The sequence below is a fragment of the Lepidothrix coronata genome, unplaced genomic scaffold (genome assembly GCF_001604755.1).
Source record: "Lepidothrix coronata isolate B3197 unplaced genomic scaffold, Lepidothrix_coronata-1.0 Scaffold25, whole genome shotgun sequence".
Lineage (NCBI taxonomy): Eukaryota > Metazoa > Chordata > Aves > Passeriformes > Pipridae > Lepidothrix > Lepidothrix coronata.
Window position 1 is genome coordinate 4,121,951 of NW_016690205.1, and position 21,609 is coordinate 4,143,559.

The 21,609-nt window shown below is 42.4% G+C and overlaps 1 protein-coding gene across 1 annotated transcript; it reads right to left on the reverse strand.

Moving 5' to 3' along the window:
* Positions 1 to 12,569: 12,569 nt before the first annotated feature.
* LOC108494495 lies at positions 12,570 to 19,551 on the reverse strand. Its single transcript, XM_017809129.1, has 5 exons — positions 19,473 to 19,551; positions 18,466 to 18,624; positions 15,494 to 15,630; positions 13,302 to 13,488; positions 12,570 to 12,810 (listed from the first exon to the last, which is right to left on the reverse strand). The coding sequence occupies exons 2-5, from the start codon at positions 18,597 to 18,599 to the stop codon at positions 12,570 to 12,572; spliced, it is 699 nt and encodes a 232-aa protein (XP_017664618.1). The 5' UTR covers positions 18,600 to 18,624; positions 19,473 to 19,551.
* Between the last annotated feature and the right edge of the window lie 2,058 nt (positions 19,552 to 21,609).

The following is a 21,609-nucleotide window of genomic DNA, read 5'->3' on the forward strand; positions in this document are numbered from 1 at the left end:
TACATGAGAGAGAGGCAAAGGTGCTGGTATGCAAACATGATGCAAACATGAAGTTACTGAACGAAGAAAATCCTTCCAGAAAACGCTGCACAGGTTTTGGTAGTTATTTAACATCTCTGACTCAGGTGTGTATGGCCCTACTTCCACTCACTACCTTAAATCACATTTTCCAGTCAAACAGGGTTTCTATCACAACGCAATGATGGGGTGAGAATTCCCTGGCGTTTACACCAGCTCCTCATCCAGGGAGCCCTAAGCCCCACTGATAAAGAAGGTGAAGATTTTTAAGGAAAAAACATGTTTTAGTGTAGCTGGAAAGAGGTTGGACTTTTCCCTTCAGGATCATGTTCTTTTACACACCACAGAGATCCTCTGGTGTGTAAAATCCATGACTATAACAAATACACGGCAAGAGCTGCTTTTATTAAATGATTAAATGTTTCAGCCTCTCCCCTGAAACTGTGTGCTTCAGCAAGAGGATTTTGGAGGAACATATGCAAATTGAAATAATATTAAAATAATTCCTTAGTCTCCTGCAACCATGTGTAGTGATTTAATGCTATTAAATAGCAACCCCTTTTTTTCATTTCAATATTTATCTTCACTTTTTCTTAAGGAAAAAAATTAAAAGCCACCTGTACTTGATTCTCTGATTTTATACAACGGCGTAAAAAAATTGTTGTGCACTAAGCAAAGAAACTTGTACCTTCCAGCTAAAGCCAAAGCCTTTGCAGAACAGATGGACCTGGTCCAAGGAGCTGTGGGCAGGGAAAGATGAAGGCAGAGTTCTCTTGGTGGGTCTCCAACTGCCCCATGGCTTGGCCTTGAGGAAAAGTCATACACTTTTCGGGATCTCTGGGAAGCGTAAAGGGCACTTCACCAGAGTGCTGGGGCTTGGAAAGGGCCTTCAGCAGCTCTTGCTGTGCATTCCTTGAGTTTGAACACAGATTGAAATGAGCCCAAAGCTCAACCTCCCCCACCAGGCTGACACCCAAGTGATGAGCCCGGCACTCCTAGCTGTGCTTTGAATCTCTGTCGGTGCCTCCCCCCAGCCGGCTCTTTTTACCAGCCAGGGCAGCCCTGGGCACCCCAAAACGCTTTTCCCTCTGGCTTGCAGGGGTTGGTTGGGATAAACGTGGGCACGGCAAAAAAAACATGTGCTCCTTAACCCAGTTTCGAGGAGCAACTCGGCACCGCCTTCAAAAAACCTCCACTTGGCAGCCACAGCTATTCCCAAACTTTGGGTAATGGGCAGGAGAAAAGAGTTTTTCACAGCAAAGCAGGGTCAAAAGAAGGCATCCAGGCTGTTAGGCTTGAGTGGCACGTGGATAATGGGCAGGAGGGCGAGCGGAGAACTCTGTGTCCTTCCCTTACACCGAGTGTTCACGGCTGTGCAGCACTTCGGCGATGCACTTAGTTCATGCTTTACCTTAAAGTGCCCTGTTTGAACTGAGAGGAAACGTGCAGCAGCTTTCATGCCCCTGCTGTGTGACTGTGGGCAAGCGCAGCCTTTGAAATGGCAGTCCCTGAAAGCAAGGAATGTTGGGTTTGTATGGAAAGGCTCTCTGGCACAGCACTGACACTAGCGAGGGAATAACAGAGAAGTAAAAGAGGGAACTAAGTATCTCTTCACAAACACCTTCCTACTCTTACCTCTTGCAATATGGACACGTAGCTGTGTATAGAAATGAAATCTGGGATGGGAGGTGTTGGTCACAAAGGGAAGTTTTAATAACACAGACCTTGGACACAAAAACTTGTAATTTCGCTGGGTTTTGCATGCACATGGAGTTGTGGCCATGGTTATGAACACATTTACACAATTTCCAAGAAAACAAAGAAGTTGGGAACTGAAAAAAGAACCCACTCCTTTTGACCATTCAAGGTCTATGAATGAACTTGGGAATTTGCACTCTACCTTATTCATTAAAATAGAAACTGCCATCACTTTAATGAGCAGCCTGAGGGTGGACAAAGTGCCTTGAATAGCTACGTACCATAGAGAACTTGGCATCCTTGCTGAAACATAATGTGGGATTGCAATTGTGGGATTTTTCCAGTGAATACGAAGTGATCAAAGATAACACTGCCCCAAAAAGAATTAAAACAGTGCAACATTGCATCAAGTTACAGCCAATGTCAATCATTACACGCCTGAGTGCACAGGATCTTTTAAATAATGTTATAGACATGCTGTGGCATTCAAAATATTCACTGAATTTCAAATTAAAATGCAAAAGCATGTTCCCCGCTCATCTGACCAGAATAGTGAACTCCAGGCACATCTTTCCAAATATTGCTCTAATGCCACATCATTTACCGTCAGCTGGAGGACAGGCTCATTTTATGCAGAGCTGGATGATGGGAGGACTGTCACATTAAATGGATTCCGAAAAGTTACCTTCGGCTCTGGTCCTGGGAGATGAGAAATTAGCAAAGATGGAGCCACAAAAGATTGGGGAAGGAGAGGACTAATTGCAGACTGATCACCTTTCCTACTGTGAAAGAAAAAACCCTTTGCACAATGCAGAACTTGAACTCAACATTGTGTAGAGGAGAGTTTCTGGCATAGAATTCCAGCCTGAGTTGCTTGCTGGAAAAAGTGTTGCTTTATTTACATGCTAAAGGAACCACCTCCTCGCTTTGGGCTGCTGATAAGCTGCCGTGGTGTGGAAGAAAAAGAAAGGGAACAGTACACCATTCTGGAAAAGGAGAGGGTGGGAGGGAATGGAGTAAAGGCACACATCAAAGGAAATATTTATAATATGCCACTGCAGAATGGGAGAATGCAGAAGTCTTTTGCAAACATAACAGGGAGCTCAAAGTAATTTCAATTTCTAAAAAGGTCAGTGAGGAAATAGCAGAGAAGAACTTTACTCCAAGCCCAGAAATAGAGACAGAAATATTGGAGCATTTAACCTAAAAACCTCTATAAAAACAACATGAAATTCAGTCTTTGGGTGGAAAGAAAAAAACACCCCTAGTACAGCCTGTAGAAAGCAACCGAGAACAAGATGATATAGGGAGTGTTCAATTGGAATTAAGTGGAGGATGCAACGAGCAAATTTAGATCCAACAAAAACACGATCAACAGAAGTGACGGGAACAAGTACACATCACATCACCCACTACCATGTTCATTCTGCACAAACTGATCTCATTTGGCTCCGATTTCCAACACTGCAAGCTCATGGATTTGCACAAAGTGCAGCTTAGCCCAGGATCTGGCTCAGAAGCTGACAGAAACTACCTAAATCTCAAATAACTTCATGGCAGTTAAGGCCAGGTTCTCATTCTGGAGCCCCCAGCAAGCTCTGATGGCCAGGAGCCATCCTGGGGATCCCACCACCTGCCTCCAAGAACCTTCTACCATCTCCTGAGCATGGAATCATTACCTTTCCTCTTCAACACCCAAACTGCTTTCAAATCAATGAGTAATATGCAGCCTAATTTTGCTAAATGAATTGCAATTACAGTAATTCACACCTATAGCTCGTGCCCTTTTGTGGGAGGTTTTTGCTGTGTATCATCCCTGCAGATCTGAGGTCTGAGAACAGATCTCATGGAGCTCTGATAGATCAGCTCCTATGTGACAGTCCTGTTTGGGTATAGTTTTTAATTATTTAATTTCATAACTTATTTTTCTATGAATATGATTGCATTTCGTTGCAAAGGCTGACGGCTCAATGTCTAGAATGTGTCTGAGTTTTCTCTTTCTTTTAATTGTTTATATGACAAGGTTTATTTCATAACATTTCATGTAATGAAAAGTATATCACAGACTTGCAGGATTTAATTTAAGGCAAATGCTTAATTTAACATTCTTATAAATAAAAAATGGAGCAATAGGAACAAAAGGGTTTTAAATGAGGAAACTGTAAAACTGCTTTTTGAAGTGGCAAAGAAGTGTTGTCTAATGAGCTGAGCACTGGACTGGGAGCTAGAATCCTTCAAGATCTATTCCAGATTAGACACTGCTTGAGCCTGTTTTCTCAAATGAACTACCAAACTCATCTGGGGCTGTCCAGTCCTCTGCCTGACAGTGCTTAAAAGACCAAAATTTGCTTTGTGTTTTGATCACTTCATCAACTTTATGCCCCATTTCACACCAACACTATTTTCAGCCTCAAAAGAACAGAAAATATAATGGGTTGGATCTTCAGCTACCACTTTCACTTAAGCGCAGCTTAAGCATTACTCAGCCCTCTGTTCCCATGTCTGGGATCATCCTGTTTGTACACTCACTAAGGAACACCAAGCCTCATGGATAGAAGACCCACCTCCTGTAGGTCCTTGCAGGGCAATGCCACACTGGTTTTGGAGCTAAATTGGGCCAGGTCTATATCCTGCACCAAGGCTTGCCACTCACAGACAGTCATTTAGGGACAAGATACCCCAAAAGCCCTAAATGCTTTGAAGAGTGTACATTGCCATCTACCCAGTCACCACTGGAAATCTCGGATGGACAGTGACTGCTATACACAAAGAAACGTGGAGAAATATCGAAATACAGAGAGGAGGAACAACAGCAAGCAGAGCCAAACACAGGGAAGGACAAGCAGGAACAAAATAAACTCAAAGATTGGGTCATTAATGCAAAGATCAGCAAGGTTTTGGGAGCAGTGTGCCAGTCTGCTCCTCTCTCCTTTCAATTAGAGGTTACATGCACTGGTAGGGGTTTGGTGGGAGCTGGCAGATGTGGCCTCTCAAAGGAACAAGATGCTGTCAAGCAGCTGCTTGGCAATGTATTGCTGCTATGGCAGAGAAGGGCTGCCCATCCCACTTCAGTCCCAAATTCAGGGGGGCTGTTGTCTGCAGCTCCAAAACCTCAGCCTGTGTGGACCTGCTGCCCACCACTCACCCCCATCTACCGTCCTTCTCAGAACCTGCACCACGGGTTGCCAACTCTCCTGTTAAAGGATGATCAAGTCACCAAAACAATGCCAAAACACAAGGAAAAAAATCCTCCAGCCATAAAGTCATAAAAAATAGACGTTCCTCTATACATTCAGGAAAAAAGAGGCCAATTCAGTTTTTAAGATCCACAAATGTGAAGATTCCCAGCTGTGTGCAGAGGATTTCTAAGGAGGTTCCTTGATCACTACCTGTGGAGAAGAGGAGAATGTTGCAGAAGCAGCTGGAGGGTGATGGAAAAGCTTTCTGTACCCTAAAGCTTTTCCTTTTGCTCTTCCTTTGAAAGAGTAAATACTGACTGTACTCAGTCAGAAGTTATTTTTAATTTTTTTTTAATCTATATTAAGAACAAAAAACTAAATTCTACAAACAAAGCAACATGAGTTCTTTTATTTCCAATAAACAATGGGGTTTATATTTAAGTATGTATATGACTACTACACCTCAGGTCACAATTTAATCTCTCTTTAATTTAATGCCCAATTTAATCTCAATAGGACAGCTAACAATTAAGGGAATGCATGTGGAGCCACTTACTGTTTGATTGTATTGGTCCTGTATCGATGTCGGATGCGGGACTGTTTTCCTGTAGATCATAAAACTTCAGAGCAAAAGATTGCACAGTTCAGAGAAATGTCTCCTGTTCTCAGCAGCTTTCAGGATTAGGACTTTAATGAGCCATGACTGGCTCACACCCATGCATGTGTTGCAAAACCCCTATAGTTTTAATGCCCTACTTAATTAGCTAAGTGTTCCATAGTGGACATTTTCAACTGCAGTAGCTCAGGTCTGACACACTCTTTTCTATATTTAAATCTCTGTCCAAAAAAACAGAGCTTGGAATAAAACCTTTACACAAACTGACCTTGCCCAAACTTTGTATTTTTACACCATACTCTTAACGTGGGTCAGAGGTCCCAAACATCAGTGAGCACCATCCAAGCCTTGGCAGAAAATGGGAAGAGCCACCTGGGCTCAGACCAGGAGTCCATCATTTACTTGCTCTGCTTCCTTCTCTTAGCTGTTCTGCCTGGAGAAAAGAAGGCTTTCTGGAAACCTTAGAGACCCTTCCAATACCAAAAGAGGGCTTCCAAAAGGCTGGAGAGAGACTTTGGACAGGGGCATGGAGTGACAGGATAAAGGGAACGGCCTTAAACTGAAGGGAGGTAGATTTAGATTAGATATTAGGCAGAAATTCTTCTCTGTGAGGGCGGTGAGGCCCTGGCACAGGTTGCCCAGAGAGGCTGTGGACTCCCCATCCCTAGAGTGTCCAAGGCCAGGTTGGACAGGGCTTGGAGAACCTGGGAAAGTGGAAGGTGTCTCTGCTCATGGCTGGGGGTTGGAACAAGATGAGTTTTAAGACCCCTTCAAGCCCAAACCATTCTGTGATTTTGTGAAATACACCATTTCAAACAGTGTAGATGAGGAAAAACCTCTCACCCAGGTCATGCATTGCAGAGGTGGGAAAGCCACACTTTGTACAAAAGCAATCATGAGCTCTGCTCTGCCTTAGTCACATTCACAGATTTCTATCTATTTAAGTGTTTTATATATTTAAATCCATGCACTTGCCTTATACAACCCAACTGCTGCAGGATTATTTCTAACACACAACTTTTCCTAGGCCTTATTCGTCATGTTCCAGCATTCCAGCATTTTAAGGTACAAACCTTAAAACTGAAATAAAATTACATTGCCTTTTAAAAAAATTACACCCCAAGTGATTTTATATAGTAAACTATTTATTTTAAAACAAGATTAAATATTGTGCCTCACTGAAATATTTTCTCTTAGCAGAGAGCACTCAGATGGAAAATTTCATACATTTCAACTGATTTTTTGCCTGAATGGTTTTCACATATTTTTCGAAAACCTAGTTGTGTCAAATGATTTATTCTCCTCCAACAATACGGTACAAGTAGCTCTGAAGATGCAAGTGCTGAAATGGTTGACGGCAGTTGGCCAATTAAGTGCTCTACAGTATTCCCATTTTTTTTGTGCTTGCACATACTAATCCTTTTCTTAATGCATTGAGGTTCCATCCAGCAGAAAGAATGAGCTAACTGCAAGGCATGCCACATGAGGAGCTTGGAAATGTACAGCGACACGCTCGTATCCAGGGGAGGTTTAGCCAAGTGTGAAGCAGGAAACACATCTGAGAAGCAGCAAAAGCAGAGGGAAGGGAAGGAAACCTGGCTGGAGCTGTGGGTGTCCCAGGAAGCAGGGGCAGGTGCTGCCTGTCTGGGGAGCTGCAGGAGGGCTCTGGGCACGGAGGAGCCCAGCCGGGAAAGGTGCATTCCTGGCGCTGTCTCGTCGGATAACGAGGGGTGGCCCACGGGAAGTCTCGGCACATCATTAGAGGAGGCGGATAATGGAGCTGCCACGGCTCCAGGCAGGGCCAGGCAGCTTCACCTGGCACAGCTGGGCCTGTTCCAGGCTCCTCCGGAGCTGCTGCTGCCGCCTCATTTATCTCCAGCTCATGAGCCGTTGGGCGGAGGGAACAGACAAACCTCTTCTCCACAAACGTTGCTCTGTCTCAAGCACAATTTCTTTTCCCATGGGAAAAAAAAAGGACAATCTAAATTGTGGTGAACTGTTCTTATCTGTACTGAAGGGGTCTCTTCTATTAAAAGTGCAAGAAATTATTAAAAGTGTAAGAAAGGTGACGTGTGATTTAAAATGCTGTACAGAACTGGTAAGTAACATGTATGTACAAATACTTAAGCAGTGATAGCAGTAGAATTTTGTAAGCACTTTGTCTGTTAAAGAAAATCTAGTTTTACATGAGATTTTTTAAAATAAATTCAATTGAAATCAACTTTCCAAGTTCTCAGAAAGCTTTCCACTGAATCGCACTCTGCTTTTCCTGCAGTCTTTTCCTCAGCTTTACTGATTATCAAGTAACCCCCAAAACATTTGTCAGGCTTCTGGGAAGGGAAAATAAACCCCTAAAGTGTCAATTATAAAACCCCAAACTTGGACTTCTGAACTTTCCCAACTGCTGCCCTACTCAAGTCACTCATTAGGGAGGAAACACAAACACTTGTCAGGTCCAGTGAAGACACCAAATTTCTGAAGGCCGGTGAGGAAGACAAAATGCTATGAAGAACACTGAAGTGATTTACAACCCAGACCAAATTTATTTATTGCAGATTACTTTAACTAATCCTTCTCCTGGAGAAGTTATCTCTGCCTTCAGCATCGGGTGTAGATGACAGAAGTATTACCACTACACATCAAAACATTGCTATAATTTCTCTCACAGATCCATACCAGTCACAACAGGTTGCTGTGATTTTTGCAGATAAAAACCTGCAAGAAAACTGTTTTGTTTTTTTTTTCTTTTTGGCCAGCTGAAGTAAAAACAAGTGACAGCCAGAATGAGCAGACACTCCTGGCAATTTCAATGAGAGGCTCTTATTACAAGTCACAAGAGTAGGGGTCATCTCCTCTGAGGCCGGTACATTTAAATGCCTCCCTCTGGGTTACACCATTTCAGTAAAATGTATTTGTATGTTTAGAACTTCAGAAAAATTAATAAATTGAGTCAGAAAACAGGGTCCCCCGGTTTTTTTGATCATAAATTTTTGCAAGTTAAAAATTCATTATTGACAATTTAGAAGAAGCCTGAATTGCAGCTGGTCTGTGTAAAAATCAAAAGATGCTTATTAGCATTTAAGGACCACACCTTGAAGAGCTGCATGTAAAACAATGTCACTTCATCACTCTGCTTTGACATTCCCAAAGAGAAGCAACACTGCTGATGGACTCAGAGCACAGGTAATTCACCAGCTTGGTCCTTCTCTGAGGTGTAGCTGCTAAAATGAGATTGTTCAACCCGGAGAAGAAAAGGTTCCAGGGAGACCTTATTGCAGCCTTTCAGTATTTGAAGGGGTCTATAAGAAACATGGGGACAAACTTTTCATCAGGGCCTGTTGTGACAGGACAAGGAGCAGCAGTTTTAAACTAAAAGGGGGTTGATTTAGTTTACATATCAGGAAGAAGTGTTTTACAACAAAAGCGGTAAACTACTGGCACAGGTTGCCCAGAGAGGCAGTGGCTGTCCCATCCCTGGAAACATTCAAGGCCTGGTCCAGTGGAAGGTATCCCTGCTTACTGCAGGGGGATTGGAGTAGATGAGCTTTAAAGGTCCCTTTCAACTTGAACCATTCTATGATTCTGTGAAAAATTGGAACAGCCATTGCAGCCCTGAGGTTGGACTGCAGTCCGAGTGAGGGCAACAGTGGGAGAAAGCCAGGAAATTTTTGCTGGGACAGGACACTCCCAAGAGGAAGGAGACAAGCTCTATGCTCAGGAGTCCAAATAAGAGCTGGGTATAACTTCCTGAAAACAGATTTTCAATACATTCCACTCATTTCTCCTGCTTTTGAATTGTCCACTGTCACTTCAAGTGTATTCCTTACTTGATCCATAACTGGCTTGCCAGACCAACACATAGTTCCGTGCTTCTGGGCACAGATTTTTCAGGATTCCAACTTTGTCTAAGCAGCATGATGTATGCTGCTAAATACAGGAGAGATTACAAATACAGGCTTTGTATATCAACCAACATACTGTTCTCCTTTTTGAAAACAATTCAGCCAAAATTACATATATGGAAAAAAACAGAGTTACTCAGGATGATTTATTAATTGTACATAACACGCCTGAAGGCAAACTGGGAATGGAATTCAGATGGACGGACACAGAGGAGGATTAAGGCGATAATGCATGGTGCAACTTTTTAGTCACAAACACTCTCATCACATGAAATTATTTTCATAGATGATATTTATACCAGAGCAGGAACTGCCCCATGATTCCTCTCTTAAGCACTGCGGAAACTGAAAGGCTGGTGTGATAAAACTTTCTGCAAATCTCTTTCAAAATGTCAAAATTTAACAACTAAGCACCTTATTCCTAAGTCTGGTCATATAGATGCTCAAGTCTTTTCATTGGGAAACCTGCTCCTTGCTTAAGTTCTGTTACATCAGGGCTAGATCAGCCCCTTTCCATATTAAAAAGGAAAACAAGGAAGAAGCTAGGGAAGTGTGGAAAGCTCCACAAGAGACCATTCTTGTTACCTGAAAATAAATGTCTGGTTTTGTTTTTTTTTCAAAGAGATTTAAAACTTTCTGTCCTAGGGCTTAATTTAGTTCATGATTTATGAGAACTGGGAAGAAGTGCTCTGGATTGGTCTGGCTTATCCATTAAGTGGCTGTGTTGATACTGCATTTTCCCTGCATTGGCTGTTGCTGCTGGAATAAACAGGCCACACTCTGGGCCATCAAGACAACTCTCGTGTTTGCTCAAGGACAAGAAAATCCTCTCTCTCAAAGGGGAAGGACCAAGCAGAGGAGCAAGGATTGGTGTGAGAGCCACAAATGGCTTGGAAAGGATTTTTAATTTGTAAATAGCAGGAAATCCCAGTCACATTCCCAAATGCACAAGCCATCCTGGAAGTCCTGCATCAAAGCCCCTCACCCCTCTCAGCTGGGGTAGCACCAACCTGCGAGCCTCAGAAGGGCCAGATCAGCACAGCAAACTCCACTTCCAAACAACCTTTCTCCAACAGGAATAAGGACAGACCCAAGAGGAGTTTCATACCAGTAATTAAACCTGAAAGGAGATCCACACTCTTTGATCCTCCCCGGTTCATGTGCTGCACTGTTTCCTTGCAATTACCCTATTTTGGTGAGGCAGAGGTGGGAGAAAGGCTACAGATGCTGTCAGACAAAGAGCTGGTCTCCTTTACTGCTGCAGATGGTGGAAGCAGAATCCTCTTTCTTTTCACACTATCAATTAAGCAATGTTGCCAAACCCACATCAGCTTCTCAGTCAAACATTTCATTTCTCAGCAGTCTGTGTGAAGTTTGAAAGCTACAGTATGTTCTGCCAGCGGCCTCCAGAAAGCTGCTTTGCATTGTTTTGCTTAAATGGCTACAAAAGTGCTGTCAAAGAGACACTGTCAACTGCAGCTTTTGTGTTTATGTCTTTTTACTTAGGGAAAAAAAAAAAAAAGGAAAAAGAAACAAAACCTTTCGAAGTTGAAAGAACTGATTTCTGCTTGTTTTATCACTCCTTTTTACATTCCTTTGGCAGACATTGGATTTTCCTCTCTGCTATTCACAGTGCAAGCATATTCAATATTGAATAGACCTTTTTGACAGTTTTGAACCTGTTCCATAAGATTCCAAATGCACTGATTCATGGGCACTTGCAAAGATCCTACAACATAAAAAAAAAAAAGAGTCTACCCCGACTCAAGAATTGTTTTGCATCAGGATAATTTAAAACTTCTGCTCCTTCATCTGTGTGATATCTCAGAGCCAGCAAGAACACTTTCATAACTGATTTGTCTGTCTTACACACCAAGAGGGATACAACAACAAATACTCACTGTCTAGAAGTCAAGAAAATCTAATTATCTAATATTATAAAGGTTCTTCTTTTGTCTTCTAACTCCAAAATGGGGGCAAAATGCTGGTCTTGGAAAGAACAAAATATGAGTCTCATATTTTAATGAGTGCCAGTGAGAAGCCAGCACTAAACACGTCCAAACACACAGGCTGCATTTCTGTTCTATGGTGTAGATTTTTTATTCGCTGCACACTCTCACAGTCTGAGCTTCCCAGCAGCCTGGGAATATTTTCTTCCTTGAGTATCCCCTCCACTCCCCTAATGCTGCTCCTCTGAAAACCAACACCATGGCAGCAACATTGCTCATGATTTAAAACTGCTCCTGTTTTCATACCTGGGGGGTAATTCCAGCCTGATCTTCACTTTGGAGAAGCAGATGTGAATCTGTGTAAATTAATAAATGACAGTGGAGACGATCACACTAATGTGTTACAAGTCTAAATGTGGAAGCAGCTTTTCTCAGCTGCTTCCAAACGCAGTGGTGGGTACATTTTCTATTCCATGGCCAGCATAAAGGAAATAAATAAAGCAGAGATTCCCAATTTGTTGTTCACGGATCCACTGGAGTCTGCTGACTTCCAATTCCCACATAAGCAGTGAAATCTACGGTCACTGAGCTTGGATTCAACACATAAGAGCCAACATGTCCTACTGGAAATTTTTTTGGTAGCCCACAAAGAAAAAAAGGATGAAGCCTACTGAATGCTAAAGCACATACAAATAGAGCATTAGGTCTCTCACATATGTCCTCCCAGGAAAAAAATCCCACAGAAAGCACTAGGAATTAAATCTATAGAAATGTAATACAGCTCTATGGAATTTCCTCTGAAGGCCTATAGAATTTACTACAGCAGGGAGTCCTTTTCAGAGCCCCTTTTTTCAGACAACTTGCAGAAGGATATAATTCTAATGAATGGGGTTTTTTTTAAAAAAAAGTAATAGATCGACAATAATCTTCTATTAAATTATTTTCCATAGGAGTATTGACAGCAATAGCCATTAACATTATTTTATAAAAGTGGAGAGATATATTGATCAGTGGATCCATTCTGTCCTGACACAGAGAACTCGGGCGATTTATGTTGCCATTCATTGTCAGGCAAAGGGTTTTGTTCCTTTTTTTTTAAAAAAAAAACATCTGGTGTCCCTTGAATAATTACTTTAATTAAAATAAGAGACTATTTTATATGCTTTCCTTGACAAGAACTTTGCCTTCGTGCTCTCTGGCAAATCCACTATTGCTGCTGCGTAAATACAGCAACACTTATTGGCCATTTGATACTTGCCATGGGTTTTCTGTGATTTAAGATGCAATGTTCCTCTGGGATTCCCAGCTCTTGGACTTTGTCTGAGCCTCCCCAGATCACATGGAAAGGAGAAGCTGGAATAGCAGGGCTTGGTGATGAACAAGGGATTGGTTCCAAGGGAAGGGACAGCACAGCTCCTTGCACAGTGAGGGAAGGACAGGGAGCCAAACTGGAAAAGGAGAGGGAATCACAGAATTATGGAATCATTTGGACTGGAAAAGCACTCTCAGACCACTGAGTCCAACCATTCCCTCAGCATGGCCAAGGCCACCACTAACCTCTGTCCCCAAGTGCCACATCCACAGGCTTTTACATCCTACCAGGGTGGGGACTCCACCACTGCCCTGGGCAGCTGTGCCAGACCTGGACAAACCTTACAGTGAAGTAATTTCCCCAAAATCCAATCTAAACCTCCCCTGGCACAACCCGAGGCAGTTTCCTCCTGTCCTGTCTCTTGTTCCCTGGGAGCAGAGCCTGACCCACACCTGGCTCCATCCTCCTGCCAAGTTTCCTTGCCCTCAGGGGTGGGTGAAAAAAGGAATTGGGAAAAGGTGAGGATACAGGCTCCAGGAACTCCTACAGGCTCCAGGAACTCCTCCAGCCCCAGCCTTTTTCCCTTCCAGTTATGAATGATGGAGGAAAAATTGTAATGAAAACAACCTTTCACGCCTTGCAGTGTAGGGTTTTGTGAACTGATGAAAACATCCCGCAGAAAACATTGAGTATATTTGTTTTGCCTGTTTTCTCTCGATCCTCATCAGTTTTATCCTTATCGTCATCTCTAATCCTTCCCACAGTGAGGTGGCAGAGTCAGTTTTGTAAGGATCCATCAGGGAAAAGCAAAAACCTGGGAAAGAAAAGCTGTTTCTGCCTTTGATGATACAAATATATCTGGAAAGAATTTTCTTTTTATTTTATTTCTTGTTGTTTCCACAAGTGTCCTTCATTTCATCTTCCTTTCCCTCACTTACCTAAATATTGTCTAACTGCAGGGAAGGAAAATATTGAATTCCACCAAAATTGGGGAGTTGACTTCACAGGAGCATGAACTTGGTATTTTATTTTCTTGAAAGAAAAATGTCTGTGCTCTCCATGCTAAATCCAGGGAAGTCAGTGGCCAAAATCCTAATGCCTTACTTCCCTGGGAGCAGGATTCAGCTCAGCAGGGATGGACAGTAGCTAAGCTGCCACCTCCCATTCCCTGGAGATCTTCCCAGGGCAGCAGTAATCAAAATAATTCATTTGCAGTTCTAAGCCTTTGATGCATGACTGCTGAGAAAGAAGATTTGCAAAAGCTGTGACAAACTTACACCTCAGCTTTCAGAAAAGAAGAAAAAAAAATCTGTTACTGGAAAATTTGCCAATTTTTTCCTTCTAGCCCTTAATGCACAGCAATCCATTTGACCGTATAATTATTACTTAAAGGAAAGGAGTTGGTAAAAGAAGAGTAATTTATGCAGATGAACAAGGAAACAGATGAGAAATACAGAAGAAATATTAGAAGGGAAACACAAAATAACACAGAAACATTGCTGTGAACTGCTGTCAGACCTAAATCAAAGTCAGAAAGGAACACAGATTATGCCACCATCAGTTTTTGTTGGAGGAGGAAGAATCTTGGCAATCAAGATTATCTGATAATTACCTTTCTTAATGCATTAAATTCACTCAGCTTCACCTTCAGGCATTTAGCTGAAGAAAATAATGACACACATCCTCATGTTTAACGGTTAAACTATTTCCAAGAAATCTATTACATGTGGTGTCATCCAGAAACCCACGCAATAAAGCATCTTTAAAAGAAGCACCGATAGAAAAGGATGGGGTTTGGAAACATAAATAGCAGTTGTTTGCATCAAAGTATTTTAATGTACAGGCTTTATTAATACTAATGAAAGTTTGATTGTCTTTCCTAATTAGCTCCCCACCCTCCTTTGTCAGGATCAGCTGCAGAACAAACCTTCTTCTGCCAGCATCTCAGGATGCATTAGACCTCATTAAACATCATTTTTAAATGAACATTTCATTTAAAAGAGATTAATTTTTAAAGTATGCCAGTGCTTGAAAACGAATCGGTAACATTATACAGCTGCTGAAGAAATACCTCCACCTCCTAATTCACCAGTATTCATGGACAGATAAGTCCACGTGCTGCTACTAACGAGGTTTGGAGAGTCTGTCTGATAGTCTACTGGCTCACAAAGGGACTTTGCCAAGTGCCCGACCCCTTTCCCATAGGATGTGCAAACCAGCCTTGGGCAGTAGAACACACATCATCTTCCTAGTCATAGAAACACGGGGAAGTATAAATTTTACCTGAGTCTGCTTTTAATCCCTTCCTACAGACAAGGACATGTCCCTCACAGGCAGCACCTCCAAGACAAATTCCTGGTGGTTTGACCCTGATCTCAGGGGAGCAGAGGCTCAATCCAGCACATATTCCCCATGGTGGAGACTCCTTCATAGCACACTCCTTTCCCAGACCCTATCCACCACTATTTCCAAAGGAATTAAGGAGTTTCACCTTGAAATACTTTCCAGGGTGTTGTTGGAATATTCTGGGTGTCTGAATTAGTCACACCAGGCAGGAACCAGCTATTGCTCACTACCATCATTGTGGAGTCAGCATGGGACAAGGAAAATGACCCACAGCTGCTTTGTAAATACAGAATGAAACATCATTTTTAGGTAAAGTTTGGGTTGGTCTTACACAAACTGAGCATTTTTTTTTTTAATGAACAATTTCCGCTGAAAAAATGGATATTTCTACATGAGAACAAGTGAGGTTTATGTCTTCAGCATGTACACATTTGTGTGCTTCAAGAAGAACTTCAGAAGATGGTTCTTCCCACCTGGATGCCCTTTATCTGATGACAGGTTTCCCCTACAGTGTAAATTGGACGTTTCTGACACCAAAAGACCAAGAGATTTAAGGTAATTCTTCTCAAACAAGTGGGCTGTGGACTCTGTCATGTCTCCAGCTAATCCACTGAAACACAGAGATGGAAAACTATCAGTCACATCATGTGAAGAACTGCTTTAATAGTGCATAATGAAATGGAATTTCTTACAGGATTTGGGAAAAGAAATTAGAGATTACTAGGACAGCTTATTTCCTTCTGTGCTAATATGACTCTGGTGACTTCCACAGGACTCCTGCCTGTCATCGACCTTAATTTAAGTCAACTCTTCAGCAAAGTCTGGGAGTACATATGAAAATTTTATAACTCTGCTGAAGTCTCAGTGGAGTTGATGAGATTTGGGCATTATCTTTGGGACCACAAATACTAAAATGGAAGCTGAATTGGCTTTCACTTGTTATCATTTGAAAGTGTTCCTGTTATTTATTTCCAATGTGGATTGCTTAATTAGAAACACAGGTGCATTCACCGGGCTGTATTTTGCTGCTCAACTTAAAAAGCCATTTTTAAACTACTGATACAAAGCAAAACAAATACTTGCTGTTTAATTGGTTTTTACTAAGAGTAATTTTAAATTAGTAAATTTGGGGGGGAATTAATTAATTTTAATTGTACAATACAAATATCTATCCGTTAAGCAAGCACCCACAAAATTAATAGGGGAAAGGAATAAAGGTATTTTCAGTTATTAAATATTACTAAAAGTGATGGAATGGACAGCTTCTGTGTCAGTTACTAATGATTGGCCATTATAAATAAGATTTTCCCTTCTTTTATATGATATTATTTTGGTTATTTGTTATGCAGACTAACTAAAATACTTTATTTATGACCGAGAGAGTAATTCTACTCTACCCAAGTCAAGCCTCCAATGTATTTCTCCAGGGTCAACACCTACACGGTTACAAATGCCCAGTAAAGTGGAGGTGAGCAGTGCTGCAGGCACATGTCACAAACATTTTGTGCTCCACTTGGAAAAGCCCATCGTGGCCTAAGAGAGCCTGTTCATCAGCACTTGGGAATCAGCTATAGGAATGCCCCAGTAGCTTTCCTTGAGCTCTTATGGTGGTGTTGGAGAACAAAAGTAGTTTTTATCATGCAGTTGCTTGCAGCTGATGATCACATATTATCAGCATATGTGGTATTATCCCTGTTCTGTGCAGGACTCCTGGAGAATGCTGTTAAGTTGGTCCTTCAGCCCTCTCAGGTGAAACAACCACATTTAAATCCTGATTCTCTGCACATTAGTTACTTCAGCAGATTCCCTGGAGTTTACTGCAGGAGAAAGGCAACCCAGATTTGGTCATTAAATTTAGATTCTTTCTGCTCATCTTATTTACACAGCCAAAAAAGGTATTTGTATCATTTTTCTTTTCAACGGATGGAATGAAATCAGCTGCATAGCAAAGTGTCCTTGATCATGAACTATATAAAACAATGCATTTATTTGGAGTTCCAAATACACAAAAGGAGTAAGACGGTGAGTGAAAAATAAACCTGCCAAAAAAGGAAGTGTCCGATTTTCCAGGCATAGTACACATCATATTCCTAAAATGGCTGGAGCAGTCTGAAAATATTGTTCCTGAGTATCCTGAGTCCCTCTGACAGATGTATCTTAATTGTTTACTGACTGAGGTTTTAGGTACCTGCATGGCAGGCAGTGAGCAGGGGCAGGAGGGTTCATTTCATGTAACTGCTTAATCTGTAATGGAAACCCTGCAGAGACACAGAGAGCATCCAGTCTAATGTCTGCATTCCCCTCTTCCCAACAGCCATATATAAAATTTAACCTCTAGACAGCAATCCATTACACTGAAGTTAAACATGAGGATGGTCATATTTGAGACCAGAGGTTCATCTCAGGCAGAGTCCTCTCTTTTAGAGTGGCCCAACCACTGCTCCACTCACTATTTGCAAATTGAGGATTTTTTTTAGCAAGAGGAGACTTTTATGGGTTTATTAATCCCTCACTGGGCTTCCTTTAGATGAGAAGATGCATTTCTGCCTCTTTGAGGCTACAGGAAGCAATAGGAACATTCTGGTGTCATTCTCCACCTTGAATCCAGATTTTAAAGCTGAAAAAGACCTTTAGGACCACCAAGTCCAACTGTCAACCCAGCACTACCACCATGGTCACCACTAAACTATGTCCTTTAGAGCCATATCTACACGTCTTTTGAACAATTCCAGGAATGGTGACTCCACCTTTTCCTCTTCCAGGTCTTCCAGGTTTCTTCATCTCCAAGACTGCTCATTAATCAGATTGGCAGCAGTGGGTCTCTCATTTGCATACAAGTCTAGGGACAAAGGAGGTGGCCCTGTGTTCCAGGCACTGAGGGCAATGGAATCGACCTCACAAGGAAATGTTCTCTCCAGGAGATACTCAGCTTGAGAGGACTCTGCCTTTCCTCCCTGCACTGCAGGTGGGCATCCACAGCTCACGAGCTCAGACACCTCCCTCCCACTACAAGCCTGGCACCAGCTGGGCAGGGGGAAACCCTCACATTTTGGTGCCTGTGCCCTACAGTTTGTTCCGGTTTTATATGACACCACCAATGGCTACCAAAAAAAATCCCAATCCAAAACAAAGGATCCCAGTCCTGGCTCTCTGGCTAAGGGTCCAGAGCAATTTCAAAGGATGTAGGGAATTATGAAATGAATTTAGGTGTCTACCAGGTCAGGCAGTCCTGGGCAGCTGACTGGACTGGTTTGTAATCTGAGACCCTGGGCAGAATGGATTCAAGCCAATATTAATAATTGCTTTACTAGTGGTTAATTGAGGTTCTTTGTTTAGGATCTACAAATTATAATTTAGGGTCTGAGGCATCTGTCATTCCCTTCTGCAAAAAATTAAAGTACCTGGATGACAGTGTTGCTATTTTTCGGCTCCTGTTGAGACATACCAGTTTTGGGATCTTGGGGTTTGTAACGTGTTGATTTTATGTAGTTCAGTGTTTTCCTTGTTTAATTTGGTCCTTTGGAAATGACTGGAACCACGGATATCCTCTGGATGACCACCTTTCACCAGGGGAATCATCCATCAGCAATACAACCAACTTTGCCTACATTAAAAAGGAGCATCAGAACTCTACACCACCATTTTTCCACTTTATTTGTGCAATAATGTAAAAGCCCAAACCAACTCAGAATTATGCAAAATACCAGGACACGAAGCATCTAATTACATTCTGACTTTACTGCTTCCCAACACCCTAAGTCAAAATAGGTGAACTATGAAGAAGATGAAATAATTGCAATCATTATCACATAAAATGTGAATGTACATGAATTTAGAGTGGTTTGGGGCTAAAACTATCTTTAGCTTAGCCCCATGGTATAAAGTCCCATCTATGCTAATAATTCCAAACCCCAGATCAGGGGAGTGCAGCAGAGCTTGATGAAAGCCAGATCTGGGGGGGTGGCTGGAGTATTTAATTCCTACGGTGCATGAGAAACTACTCTGCCTAAGAAATAGAGGATATTATTCTGTTGATGTTACCTCTGGCAGAGCCTCATGGAAGACAAGTGGTAAAAAAGGAATCGACCTCTCAAGATCTGGGCCTTGCATTGCTGAATTTTCATGATTACATATTGAGATAGAGAACTTTAATTGCTTATATCTGTGCAAAATTTTATGAGATCTTCTACAACCCCGCAGTTCAATCCCTTTGCTCTTAAAATCACCTTCTTAAATAAATTTTTAAGAAAACCCTCAGCTCAGCTCTACTCTTTTATCCTTTATTTATGCTTTGTTTAAAATTATCAGAGTTGATAAGACTGAGCGGGGTTGCTTTGCACCTCTCAGAAGATGTGTGCACATTAAACATATTGGCAATATTTATTTATTCTGCCATCTGTCCCACCAGCTCCACATTCTCAACAGTTTGGCCTAGAGAGGGCCAAAAATCACCTGAGCATCATAAAGCGAGTCCCCGGCTGTCAGCAGAACACATTGAGCCCACAGCTGCTGTCCTGCTGCCTGATTTAATGAGGTTCCTAAAGTACGTGGACAAGGATTCGGGCTCTGGGTTGCCATGGCGATGGGAGCGGGCGCTGGGAGCGGGTGTGGGCAGCATCCCGATCAATAGGGATCAGCTCACGGCCCACCGGCCCCACAGACACACCGGAGCCCAGTCCTGCCACACGGACACGCCGGAGCGCAGAGGTGGGAGAGCAGCTCTGCCCTGACGGCCAGGCTGGGCTCAGGACATGGGCCCTGTCCAAGGGGCAACGCTCTGCACTGAGATAAAGGCCTTGCTTGTTGCTCTGTCTGTCTGTTCTCCTATTACTTTGCGGAGTGTTTTACATCCTCTGAACTCAGTCGCTTCCCTCAGGTCCTGGGAGAAACTCAGAATCATAGAACATGCTGAGTTGGAAGGGACCAAAAGGATCATTGTGTCCAACTTCTGGCTGTGCACAGGACACCCCAAGAATCCCACCTTGTAGCCTGAGAGTGTTGTCCAGACTTGGTCAATACTATGTTCCCAGGGGAAAAGGATCCTTCCATAGTTGACTCAGACATCATCACAGTCTACAATTTCCTCAGGAGGGGCAGAGAAGGGGCAGGCACTGATCTCTGCTCTGTGAGGATCAGGGACAGGACCCCAGGGAATGGCCTGGAGTTGTGTCAGGACAGGTTTAGGTTGAATACTAGAAAAAGGTTCTTTCCCCAGAGGGTAGTTGGGCACTGAACAGGCTCCCCAGGGCAGTGGGCACAGCACCAAGGCTGACAGAGCTCAAAGAACGTTTGGATGATCCTCTCAGGCACATGGTGTGACTCCAGAGATGGTCCTGTGCAGGGCTAAGGGTTGGACTTCATGATCCTTGTGGGGCCCTTCCAACTCAGCATCTTCTGTGGGTCTGTAATCTCTGAATATCCCATCACTTTTAGCAACATGTTACTACACTAGAGCAGTGTCTACATTTCTGAGGCCAAAGGCTTTTCTACTGAGTCAAGTCACCTGTTTTCAGAAGACAAATATTCGTGTGCAATCTGTGATTCATGTAGAAGTTTCCCCATCCAGAAAGAACTAAAAACCAGAGTAGCAATCCAGTGACAGGGAGAAAACACATCATGCCAAATAATTCAGGTTGGATTCCCACACACTTCCAGCACAGCACACAGGGACAGATTTTTTTCCACATATTTTAAAACCTAAAATATCATAAGTGTATTTTTCCTCCTGTGCAGAAGCACGAAAGGTGTAATTTTAGCTATTTACGTATATTCAGAGCACTCAAACCTGAACGAAAGGTTGACTCAGAAAATCATACCCCCCAAAAAACCCAACAGTTAAACATATTTTAATGATTAGTCCAAATCTCGGTTTACCACCTGATTGTCTTGCAAGATTATGCTTCAGATTCAAAGAAAGCAGCTTTTTACCCCTTTCCCACCCCTTCTGACAGGAGCATTCAGACATGATCTTCCAGCCTGGAATATTAAAGCCCAAACAGCACCATATCAGACGGATTAGTCACACATGTTTACATTGCATTGGCCATTCAACCCCGCTTGTCCTCAGATGGGTCTTAACAATACAGCAAACAGCTCCACTGTGTAACAACCAAAGTGGGTAATCAAGGCCTCTGAACAGAGAGGGAATTAAAGGGTTTGGAGTTTCTGTGAAAGCAGCAAAAGATGTCATCGAAGTTGGTGCAAACCAACATTTAAGGAAGCGTCACGTCAAGTCTCAAAAAATGGTATAAATATGTTGTAAGGGTAGATGAAAAAGCACAACAGCATGATGACAAAAATTTAATCCCTCTGGCATCACCTTAGAAAATAGGATCCACATTTCAAGCAAAGAAATTCCCCAAATAACCCATTCCTCTGCACATGAAAAAGCATCAATAATCAGACCTGTTCTCGACATGGCATTTTGTCACTCATCAAATCCTCTGTATCCCGAGAGTGAAAATAAATTCCAGAGGAATTCACCTAGGGAGTAGGAATTTCCTTCTGTAGAAACCAATACTGTCATTTTTGTACAGTTCTGAGCAGATGTTACAGCTTAAGCTGCTCACCAAAATGAAGCCTTCAGTGC